Below are 11,945 nucleotides of genomic sequence, written 5' to 3' on the forward strand. Positions count from 1 at the left end.
GCAAGGCTCTCATCATCACAATTCTGATGGGCCCCCACTAACCTCAAGAGCCTGAATTTTGATCTCTAATACTATTTTCAATTAGAGTCCTAGAAATTCTGAGAGTAGCTGATTCCATGTCTTATAGTGAAGAGATTTTAGGATAGGTCTGAACCATCCAGTTATTGCTATCAAGACTATTTACAAGGATGTCAGTGTAGTGTTAAAAGAATAAGAGAACCAGCAAAAGGGGCTCCTACTGGCTAGACTGTGGAAAGAGAGGCACTAAAACGAATAATTATTATAATGCTCTGAGTCTGTGAAAGGTCAAGCAATGATACTTCAGAGTTTTAATATAAATTGTACAAAATGTTGTATGGTTTATAAAAGTGGCTAAAATAGGATATGATTTTGCTGTAACTTTAAAATATAGGGAATACATCAAGCAAATGCAGATTAAAACCACAATGAGATATTGCCTCACACCTATTAGAATGTCTGTTATCAAAAAGATAAATAACAACAACAGGATGTAGAGGAAAGGGAACCCTCATGTACCGCTGTTAGGAATGTAAATTGGTGCAGGCACTATGGAAGGTCCTCAAAAAATTAAAAATGGGGGACGCCTAGGTGGCTGTCGGTTAAGCATCTGCCTTTGGCTCAGGTCATGATCCCAGGGGCCTGGGACTGAGTGCCGCATCAGGCTCCTTGCTCAGCAGGGAACCTGCTTCTGCCTCTGCCTGCCGCTCCCCCTGCTTGTGCACTCTCTTTCTCTCTCTGTCAAATAAATAAATAAAATCTTTCAAAAAAAAAAAAAATAGAACTACCATATAAGCTAGCAATTCCACTACTGGGTATTTACCCAAAGAAAATGAAAACACTAATTTGGAAAGATAATATGCACCCCCATGTTCATTGCGGCATTATTTACAGGAGTTCATAGAGACAGAGAACAGACTGCGGTTATCAGAGGGGAAGGGGCTGAAGGGGTGTGAAATGGGTGAAGAGGGTCAACTGTATGGTGATAAATGGTAACTAGATTTACTGTGGATTTACGTAGATTTACATTATGTATCACTTAGTTGTGTATACAAAAATATATATATTTTTTGAGGTGAAAGCAGTTTTTTGAAGATATGGAGCAAGCAGGTATAGACAGACACTCCATGGGACTTGGAAAGGAAAGGAGCATGAATCTCATCTTTGTTTGGGGTCTGGTGTTTTTTGTTGAGGATAGTTGTCTGGTATACATGTACTCTCAGGGATCCAGAAACTGTTTAGAACAAAGACGAGGGTTCAGGTGTTATTCCTTGGAGCCACGGGGTCTTGGCATGGAGATGTTTAGCTCCAGTGGTCTGGAATGCACCTATGAGAGCTTCGTCCAGTCATTCTCACCTAGTCCTTCCTTGGATGTTATATATTCTAGAGAATCATTAAGTATTTGTCCCTTACAAGGACATGTACTACTTGCATTATAAGGCATGTGTAAAGTGGGGTAGGGGTGTAGGTCCTAGCAAGATTAGAAACTGGAAAAGAAGCAAAGGCAAAAAACAGCTTTTTCTCTCAATGGGGTTCCCTTCAGTTTCCCTCCCATTTCCTACTATGAGATTTTTATCCTCCTAATTCTTAAGGGGTGTTGAAGGGTGAAGGTCTCATCTTCTGTAGCTCTTCAGGCTGAAAGAGATTATAGGTCCTATATATTGAGAGGCATAAAATTCCTGAGCTATCTCATTAAATGAACGGCCCCTAGTGGCAGACTTGCGTTGGAGACACTCATGAGGCCTCATCATAAGAATAAGATGCTTCCTCAGTTTCCATTGAGATAATTTATCTGACATATTTATGCAGAGCATATAATAACAGTAGCTCCCTCAATAAAGGAAAAGACCTAGCATAATTATCACAGCTAGTAAAAGAAGAGTTTTGCATCAAGACTATCCATTTCCGCTAAACCAGGAAGAAATCCAATCACTGGGAGAATGAGAGGATTCAGACATTGCTTTAATTTGTGCGTGCATGTCTGCTAAAACTTTGAATACACTAGACTCATCAGGGATATATACAAAATATTCAGTCTCAATATTAGCGCTAAGTTTCTTCTTGAGCTACAGTCAGGATGTCAAGGACCATTTGGTTTTGGAGGGCCACCTTTCAAATTTGTGGGTGACTGCATGTTGGGTTTGGTTAAAGGTGGCCACTGTATGCTTCGCTAAAGCCTCTATTTGTCATTTTACAGCTATAGAGGAAGCTCCTGGGACAAATATGGCTAAGGGGTAAAACCATCAAGAATCCCTCTTTGCCTGATGTCTAGCCTAGGTGAGATCCTAATTATGAAGAATCACTGGCAAGTGAAGATGACTTGTCCTGGGAAAAATCAAATTATTATGCTGTACACCTGAAACAAATCTAATGTTATATATACATTTCAATTTTATCTCAAAAAGAAAAATAGGTAGTTAATCTATTTCTTCTATTAAATAAATGTTTAAAAAATTTAGATTCACATTAAGTGAAAATACAAGGTACAGAACAGAGTATATGATATACTACACTTGGTATAAGAAGGAAGGTAATATTTAAAGAATACATACACACGTTTTCTTATTTTTATAAAAACAGACAACAGAGGGATAACCTTGAAACTAAAAATAATGATTACTTATAGGGGCGGGGTAGGGTGGGGTAAGGGGAAGGGAAGTAACAGAATAAAAGGCCTATGTATGGAAGCAAAATCTCTCAAACACCATCTTTTTATATAGTTTTGATCTTTGAAATATACGCATTTTACAACTTCAAGAATAAAGTTAAAAGGGAAAAACAAACCTAAAATTGAAAACAGACTAAAACAAATGAATCTAATTACATAAAATTGGTAACCTAATCATATAGAAAAATAATTTAATAATCTTTGAACACATTACTCTGTAGTACACTTACTGGGCTCTACAATAGGGACAAAAGGAACTGTAGAGAAATCTTAACCTTCACACCATAGTTTTTAGTAGTAGCACTGATACGGCAATTTTAAGATTATCACATATACAATGGGATAAAATTTTATTAGGAATCGAGAAGTTCAGTGGGCCAAAAGAAATACAAATATAAAATCAAAGAACAATTAAATTGGAAATATGAGAATGAACTAAAGAATTTTTGTTTTAATGTATTTCCCAGCTCTGTTCACCAAAAAATAAGGACAACCAATTGCATTGAGCACAACTAGATCTTGGTCTGTGTTGTGGGTTGAACTGTGTCTCTCAAAAAGATAAGTCAAAGTCCTAACTGCTAGTGTCTATGAATGTGACCTTATTGGGAAACAGGGTCTTTGCAGAGGTCAAACTGGATAAGGGTGGGTACCAAATCCCAGAGTAAAGAAGGCCATGTGAAGACAGGCCTAAATGTGAGTTATCCCGCCACAAACCAAGAAATGCCAAGGATTGTCAGCAGCAACCAGAAGCTAAAGAGGAAGGAAGGATTCTTTCCTAGTCTTCATAGGGAGGTTGTCTCCGCCAACACCTTAATTTCAGACTAACCTCCAAAAGTGTAAGAGATTAAATTTCTGTTGTCGAAAGCTACCAGTCTGTGCTGTCACAGCACCCTAGGAAACGAATACAGTCTATGATGATATTCTCTACTAAAATGGCTCCTTGTTGGATCTAGGATAAGGAAAGTAAAAGATAAACCTGGAATATATTATTGTTCCAGAAAGCAAGGAAATTCTCCAAGACTGTTGGGGTACGTCAAAATGGAGTTCTCGCTGGCCAAATTTGGGGCAATTTGAACATCATTAAGAATAATGACTGTAAATGTATAATTTTTAATAAATAAAAATCCTTGAGTCTATTGTGATTATACATGTGTGCTGACCTCTAAAATATTTTGCCACCATTGGAAGTAACTATTACACCAACTCCTTGCTCAAATATTGATAATTAAAGAGAAGGAATAAATATTTACTTTGACTTTTTAGGAGGAATTATAGTTCATCCCTAGGTGACAAGTGAAAGTTTTTATTTATAGAAAAATGTTAGTTATTAAAGGTAGAAGGAATGACCGAATCCTTCAAATGGCCATTCTGCCACCCCAAATGACATAACTGACTCGGGGAAGAATCATTAATAGTTACAGGAATATTCTTATGTTGTTTGTAATCACAGAAAATTAAAAACAACCTACGTGTCCAAACTAGTGAATTGGTTCAACAAATTTAGACTTCATCAATAAAATGGTATATGTCAAGTTCTTAAAATTTCAAGGAGCTGCGTGTGCACATCCATACACAAGGAACCACAATGTAAGCACCACGTTCAAAAAGTATCACAAGATATATAATGAAAACTAAGTCTTCCTTTCATCTGTATCCCTCAGAGGTAACTACTATTTATCAGGTTTTTGGGTGTCCTTCCATATATTCCAAGCAAATCTAAAAGCATATGCTTATATGTCCACTTTTTTTTTTTTAATTTTATTTATTTATTCGACAGAGATAGAGACAGCCAGTGAGAGAGGGAACACAAGCAGGGGGAGTGGGAGAGGAAGAAGCAGGCTCACAGCAGAAGAGCCTGACGTGGGGCTCGATCCCATAACGCCGGGATCACGCCCTGAGCCGAAGGCAGACGCTTAACCGCTATGCCACCCAGGCGCCCCTATATGTCCACTTTTAACATGTGAATATGAACTCTTTATACAAATGAAGCTTTTTATATACAATTTTATACTCCTTTTTATCACTTAGTAATATATATTGGGAATTGCTCGATAAATGCAAAACAAATTCTTTTTAACAATTACATTTATGATACAGCCAAACAATGAAATAATATTAGTGTCACCTACAAATGTACAGGTTATTTCCAATCATTTGCTACTAGAAACAATGTTGTACTTGTACATCTGTCATTTTGTACACATGTGAATATATCTGGCATAAATTCCTAGACATGGAATTGTTCAAGGTGTATACACCTTAAAGCTTTGACTCAAAATGACAAACTGTCCTCTGCAAAGGACCCCAACAATAAATGAATATACTGTTATATTCTTATATACTTTTAACAACCCTGTTATGTAACCTTCTGATACTTGAGAATCTGAAAAGATATATCTTATGATAATTTTAATTTGCATTTCTCTTACCAGTGATGTTGGGTTTCACCTTCCCCTAATTAAAGGCCAAACAAGACTCAGTATCCCCAGGCCTTCAGTTCAATGAATAACTGATAGATTTTGTTATTACCTATTCAATAGCAAGGAATATGCTGTATAGAAGTAAAATGAATTGAGTTTATAATTAAGAGAAAACATCTGGATGATTACAATAAATATTTATATGACCACTTATTTTTTAAGGTGAAAAAAATGCTATATAGTAGCCATACCTGTGATTTTAATATTACAAGGAATGCCAAAAGGAGCCTCTCCTACAGTTCCAGCAGTCCCACCCCATCTGCATGCACACCCTAAGTCAAGTTTCTGTTGCATGAACTAAAAACAAAACAAAACAAAAACGGTGGCTTTAGCACCTACTTATTTGCTGTCTGAAGAGAGAAAAAGTCAAATTCACATGTACATGACAGAGAAAATATCTTTATTGACTCAAGGGCCTTTCTGTTTATCTTCCCTCCCCTCTTTTAAAGGTTACTTTGTCTTTCTGCATTTGTACAGTTTTGTAGAGTTGAAATTTACACAAGTGTCTTACTCTAAAAGCATTTCATTAAAAAAAAAAAATCATACCTTAGTCCAAACCTCGAGTTATTATAATATGGCAAATTTCAGTCTTCTTTACCTGTTCAGTGATGGCTTGGAAGCTATAGAGTCTGACCAGTCCTGAGCTGTACATCACAATCAGTATTCCATGAGACAAGGTAGCATCTGTAACGTTCCCGAAAATCTGAGGGGAAAGGTAGATATCACCTGAGAAAAGACCAGAAGGCCAATCTTCTGAGTGTTCACAGTGGTTTGTGCATTTGCTTAATATCGGTCACCACTACAACACTGCTGCCTACCATTCTAACTTAATTATAATTTAGAGACTTGAAGTTAAGGTGTCATTAGGTAGTAGGCCACTAGAGTCTCGAACAGGAGCACTAATGGGAGTGGAGCACTAATGGGAGTGCAGCACTTAACCCTCAAAATGATTCAGCAGCATTCATTTGCTTCATCTAATCGCTTTACAGTTTTGTCAGTATCTTTTAATAACACAACCTATTTGTCGTGGACACAGGCATACACTGAGATGATCTAATTCTACCATGCAGGATATGTGTTGTGGAATAAATATAGGGACCTATTCTTCATGCTAAAATGTTATAAAGAGACTTATTTTTTAGCTAAAAGTGAAAAGATAGGCTCTAAAAAAGCACTTCTAAAGAAAAACTACCAACTCCAGAATTTTATCATTACTTTATTCTTTAAATATCTAATACTGCTTGATTTTTTAGTCATATAAAAACCTAACGTATTAAAAATCAAGCAAGTACCTATAGAGACATTTAACCTGGCTAACCTTGAGTAAGGCTTTGGCTCTTTGTTCCCTTCTGTTTTTGTTCTATGCACTGGATCCTGTCATAATCCTCCACAGAGCTCTGATAAAATAACTTGATTCTGTGCCTATTTTAATATTTAACAAAAGGCAACATAGACAAATATTCATAGCAATGAAAGAACAAGTGGAAATTAAGTGAAAATCTGTTTCTGTTTCTACTCAAGACAAATTACTTGGTGAAGATTTACTACCCCAATAACTAGCTTAAAGTACATTTTGAGCTTGGTCCCTGGGTAGTCTTTTATACATGGTAAGTGGAAGATATGCTTCAATTCCAACTAACCCTAATCAAAACCAAATCCCTCCAATGATTATCATAGGCATCTAAGAATAAATAGAAACAATTCACAGCTTAGTTAAGTGTTCATTCCTATTGTAGACTGTAATAAGCACACACAACTACTTAATCCACAAGCACAAAGAAAATAGTTAAATTCCTAAATTGTGTTTCTTGTCATCTCTTAGAGAGATAATTATGCTTTGCTTCGATCTTGACTAGCTCACGATTTTTTATTTGCTGATCTTTGTTTCCCACTTTGAAAAGGAGGACTTGTGTAATTCAAACATGTTTTCAATTAATGAGTGCTCTAATAAAGCAGCCACTCTATTTTAAAATTTGGTTCATACTTTGGAGTCAAATCTAGGTTCTAATGTCAGCTTCTCCATTTACTTAGAATTTGGGTAGCTGCTTAACTTCCTAGTTGAACCCACTATATGTTACAAAGTTATAAACTACTCAAAGTGCCTGGCACAAAACAATAAATAAGTAACTGATACTATACTACTCATTCATATTACGTAGTTTAGTATACTATGGTTATATAAAAATTTTTTAATATGTTCATCTTATTTGCTAATGGCTCTTAGTGGACCCTGAAGATCTGACCCCAGTAATACCTGAGGTGCTTAATTAAAGACTAGTAGAATAGACAATAAGTAACTACCCACCCAGACTAAGTAACAATTTTTTAATGGAAAGTAGGAGGCTATTGATTCTTTTACTCAAAGAAACTATGTCCTTTCTTTCCTCCCATATAACAAACCATAAATCAAGAAAAATGACAAGAATAAAACCTATAACTGAATGAGTTGGAAAACTCACCTATTTAATTATAGGCCTTGTTTATGTATCATAAAACAAATTTTAGATTTATACTTTGCAATTAAAATGATTCATTTTGTTGTAGCTTTTCATCTTCCTAATGGTCATTTTAACAAGTTTTGGAATATCCCTCTGAAAAAAAACACCTCACTCATTTCATAATTTTATAAAGTAGTGGTTTGTTAATGACACCAAAGGTATTCAACACTATCCACTTGAAAGGCATAAGAACATGCAGAAAGATGAAAGGATGATTAGGCTTTCTCCCTAAATGAAACATTCTCATGTATTCTGACATGAAACAAACAAGATCAGAAAGCTTTTTACAGTCAGGGGAACATCTGCAATCAAAACACCTAATAAACAAACATACACTGACATCACATCTTTTATCAAAAAATTAACATTGCAATTAAATAAGAAGTAAGTCCTTACCTTCTTGTTGATCTCCAGAATCCCTATGAGTGAAAAAGGTAAAACATGGAACACTGCAAGGTATAGCAAAACAGGCTGTTGAATGCCTGCCTAAAAGGAAAGATTAAATTACAGGTAGCTCTCAAAAGAATTTCAGAAACACTGTTTTCATGAGTTGAAAACACCCATCTGTCCTAGCATACAGTTATGTGGATGTTTTCATGAATTGAAAACATCTATCTACATTGCAAAGTTACTTAAACAGGAAAGCATACATGTTCAAAATATGTCCATTAAACCTTCAGCCCTTTAACACAGAGGCACACACACACAAAAATCTATAAAAGTAAAGACAGGGCTGCCTGGGTGGCTCAGTCAGGTAAGTGTCTGACTCCTGATCTCAGCTCAAGTCTTGATCTCGGGGTCATGAGTTTAAGCCCCGCATTATAATAAAAATAAAAATAAATAAACAAAAAAAATAAACATTAACAGTAAATATTTCTTAGCAACAAAACATATTTGATATACTGTACAACAAAAACATTTTATATGCATAATAAAACATTTTCTATATAATATAAATTAATATAAATTTCTGATATATATCATATATGTTGTTATTGTTATACATATATTGTTATATTAATGTAATATAAATTATATTATAAATTGGAATTCTAATAATAAAGAGCCTAATCATAGTTATCATAATCACATCATCTGAGTTATCATAGTCACATCATCTGAAAGTAGAATTACACTGACATGTCTATATGAAATGAGAAAAAACTATCAATAAAGCTGGAGTGATTTCTCTGCTTGAAAAATAAAGCTCCCTTACTTTGAAGAACAAGGTTCTGTTAATTTCTTTCCACTATGGAATGTAAAATAATCTGTTGTACTTCCCCAAAGTGGCTCAAAGGGTATTTCTTAAGTTTAATACCATTTCTTATACCATTCTTTTTTTATTTATACTTTTATACTATTCTTCAGAAATCCAAGATCATTAATTCTTTCCTAACAAATCTGCAGACAATTTCCTCTGGAAACAAATTCCTCATCTTCCTGAGTTTAAAGATTTATTTATTGATATTTAAAGATGTCTACCTGCCGGGCCAACACTGTGCCTTTGTTTTGAGCTGACTTGACTGCAATGACTTCTTGAGGAGTGTCCCAGCTCAGGTATCTTATAAAAGAATGAAGACAAGGTTATTCATTTGGGTAAGTTTCCTTATAATCAAAATATAATAGATATTTCATAAATAAACATTTTTTCATTTAAATTATAAAAGCAAAGTAATTTATTTTAAAAAACAAATAACTTAAAAATTCCCTCTACATCCTTACATGGATATATTCCTATTAAAAAAAATATATATGGCATGCCTGGGTGGCTCAGTCGTTAAATGTCTGCCTTTGGCTCAGGGCCTGATCCCAGGGGATCAAGCCCCGCATTGAGCTCCCTGCTCTGCTGGGACCCTGCTTCTTCCTCTCCCACTCCCCCTGCTTGTGTTCCCTCTCTCGCTGGCTGTCTCTCTCTGTCAAATAAATAAATAAAATCTTTAAAAAATAAATAAGTAAATAAATAAAAAGTAAATAGATATATATATTTAATTTTAATCCTTTTAGTGTCAATAAATAAAAATTGTGTTTGATCAAACAATATTCAAAACTTAGAAAACAAAAGGCCATTCCTACTTTAAAATGGACATTAACATTACAAAAAGCATTAAAAATGTTACTTTCACATTCTACATGCATATACTCACTCCCAATATGTCTGTATATAATATATAAAACTACTAAGTTAAAATAACAGTTTACAGGGATACACAGGTGGCTCAGCCAGAATGGGACTCTTAATCTTGGGTTCATGAGTTCGAGCCCCACACTGGGTGTAGAGACCACTTTAAAAAAAAAACACAACAGTTCTTAGACTGTACTAGGCAGGTGATTTAACTGAAACAGAATAGCCTTCAGGAAAACCTATCATGAAATGCAACCTACATATAAAATACTACTTGCAGAACATATAAAATACTACTTGTAGGAGGGAAATTTGAAAAGGGTGGGGAGAGATATCTGCCAAGGTTAGTTACTTATGAGTGATACAAAAATGAATGATAAAGGGTCTGTATCTTCAGATCTTCAAATGTAGTCATAAGGAGAGAAAAAGAGAAAATGTTTATAAACTGAGATCCAGATATACAATGAGAAACTTAAAAAAAAACCCAAAACTTGAAATTTCCTGGGCCACAAGTCTCAAATTTGTATATATATTTATATTTTAAATATTTTAATAAAATTTTGAGTAATAAAGTCACAGTTAATACCTGAATTTGCAATATGAAGCAAGATATATTTTCTCAAGGACTTTCCCAGTAGTTGCTGATATGCGAAATAGCCAATTATGAGCAGTCAGTGCAATGAGTGAAGATTTATAATCTGATGGATTGGGAAGTATTTCCCCCTAAAAAATACAAGGTGTAAAAATGAAACTGGTTGGTCATGAACAAATCTGCAGAAATCCATGTCCAAAGAAAACAGCTAAAACCTTAGAGAAATAGATAAGTAAACCAAAGAGGAAATAATAAATGTACAAATAGAGAATTGGGAGAAGGAAAGATGAAACTGTAGGTAATTATTTTCATCATTAACTTATTAAGTGAGTTTATTCACATAAAGTGCTTAAACAGTACCTCAAATAATTTATTACTTATTATTTATCATTAAATAATTCAACAAATGTGAGCCAAGCATCATCATAAAAACAGTAGGAGTGTTACTACTGCTGCTGTGATAACGATGATACTAACAGTTCTTAAAACCATGTATAATAGCATAAGCCTAAGTCATCTGCTGGAATAGATGTTTCTTGGGGCACCTGGGTGGCACAGTCAGTTAAGTGTCCAACTCTTGATTTCAGCTCAGGTCATGATCTCGGGTGGTGAGATCAAGCCCTGCATTGTGCTCTATGCTGGTCATGGAGCCTACTCAAGATTCTCCCTCTCTCTCTGCCCCCCCCCCCAAGGAATAGATGTTTCTTTATTCTAAGACTTGTTTTCCTTTTGATAGAAGTCAAAATGGTAAGAGGACAAATTGTTCCATGATTCACTGTGGCTCTACTATAACTCCAAATGAAAAGCTAGAATGTAGAATCAAGGCAGCCAAAGAAAAACAGAAGATGGGCCAGGTTTTAAAGATGTTCTCTAGGGCGCCTGGGTGGCGCAGTCGTTGGGCGTCTGCCTGCAGCTCAGGGCATGATCCCGGCGTTCTGGAATCAAGCCCCACATCAGGCTCCTCCGCTATGAGCCTGCTTCTTCCTCTCCCACTCCCCCTACTTGTGTTCTCTCTCTCACTGGCTGTCGTTCTCTCTGTCAAATAAATAAATAAAATCTTAAAAAAAAAAAAAAAAGATGTTCTCTGTCGCCAATGAATTACCCCCCAAAAAGGGAGAGAACAGCTACTTGGGCATCCCTGCCACTGAGCAGCTGCCACAAGGTGGAAGTCAAAGGCAGGAAAAGAAAGAGAAGCAAGGTATTCTACTCTAATTTGCAAAATAAAAAGGAAGTTCTCTTTTTTAAAAAAATTTAGTTGAGAGAGAGAGTGAGAGCAGTGCAGGGAGAGGCAGAGGGAGAATCCCAAGCAGACCCCTCACTGAGCGCAGAGACCAACTCAGGACTTGATCTCAGGACCCCGAGATCATGACCTGAGCTGAAATCGAGAGTCAGATGCTCAACCGACTGAGCCACCCAGGTGCCCCTAAAAAGGACGTTCTAAGAGGACAGTTAAAGATAGGAAAGTTGGAATTAATCTAGTATTCACTTAGGCTGAAAAGTGAATAGAAAAGAATGAAGGCATAGTTATTTTATATATGCTTTTAAAGATTTGTCTTCCCTTTCAAAT

General features: G+C 35.6%; 1 protein-coding gene across 2 annotated transcripts in view; it reads right to left on the minus strand.

The window, feature by feature from the left end:
• The window catches only part of DCAF17 (DDB1 and CUL4 associated factor 17), a 43,640-nt gene that overhangs the window by 20,173 nt on the left and 11,522 nt on the right, over nt 1-11,945 (minus strand). For both annotated transcript variants that reach the window (XM_008687112.2, XM_040643981.1), the window contains 5 exons: nt 10,373-10,509; nt 9,147-9,225; nt 8,061-8,150; nt 5,765-5,869; nt 5,358-5,463 (listed from right to left, as the gene is read on the minus strand). In XM_008687112.2, the coding sequence (XP_008685334.1) occupies nt 5,358-5,463; nt 5,765-5,869; nt 8,061-8,150; nt 9,147-9,225; nt 10,373-10,509 (517 nt within the window). The remainder of the gene's footprint in view (nt 1-5,357; nt 5,464-5,764; nt 5,870-8,060; nt 8,151-9,146; nt 9,226-10,372; nt 10,510-11,945) is intronic.

This window comes from Ursus maritimus, unplaced genomic scaffold (genome assembly GCF_017311325.1).
Source record: "Ursus maritimus isolate PB19 unplaced genomic scaffold, ASM1731132v1 scaffold_1, whole genome shotgun sequence".
In the NCBI taxonomy this organism is placed as follows: domain Eukaryota; kingdom Metazoa; phylum Chordata; class Mammalia; order Carnivora; family Ursidae; genus Ursus; species Ursus maritimus.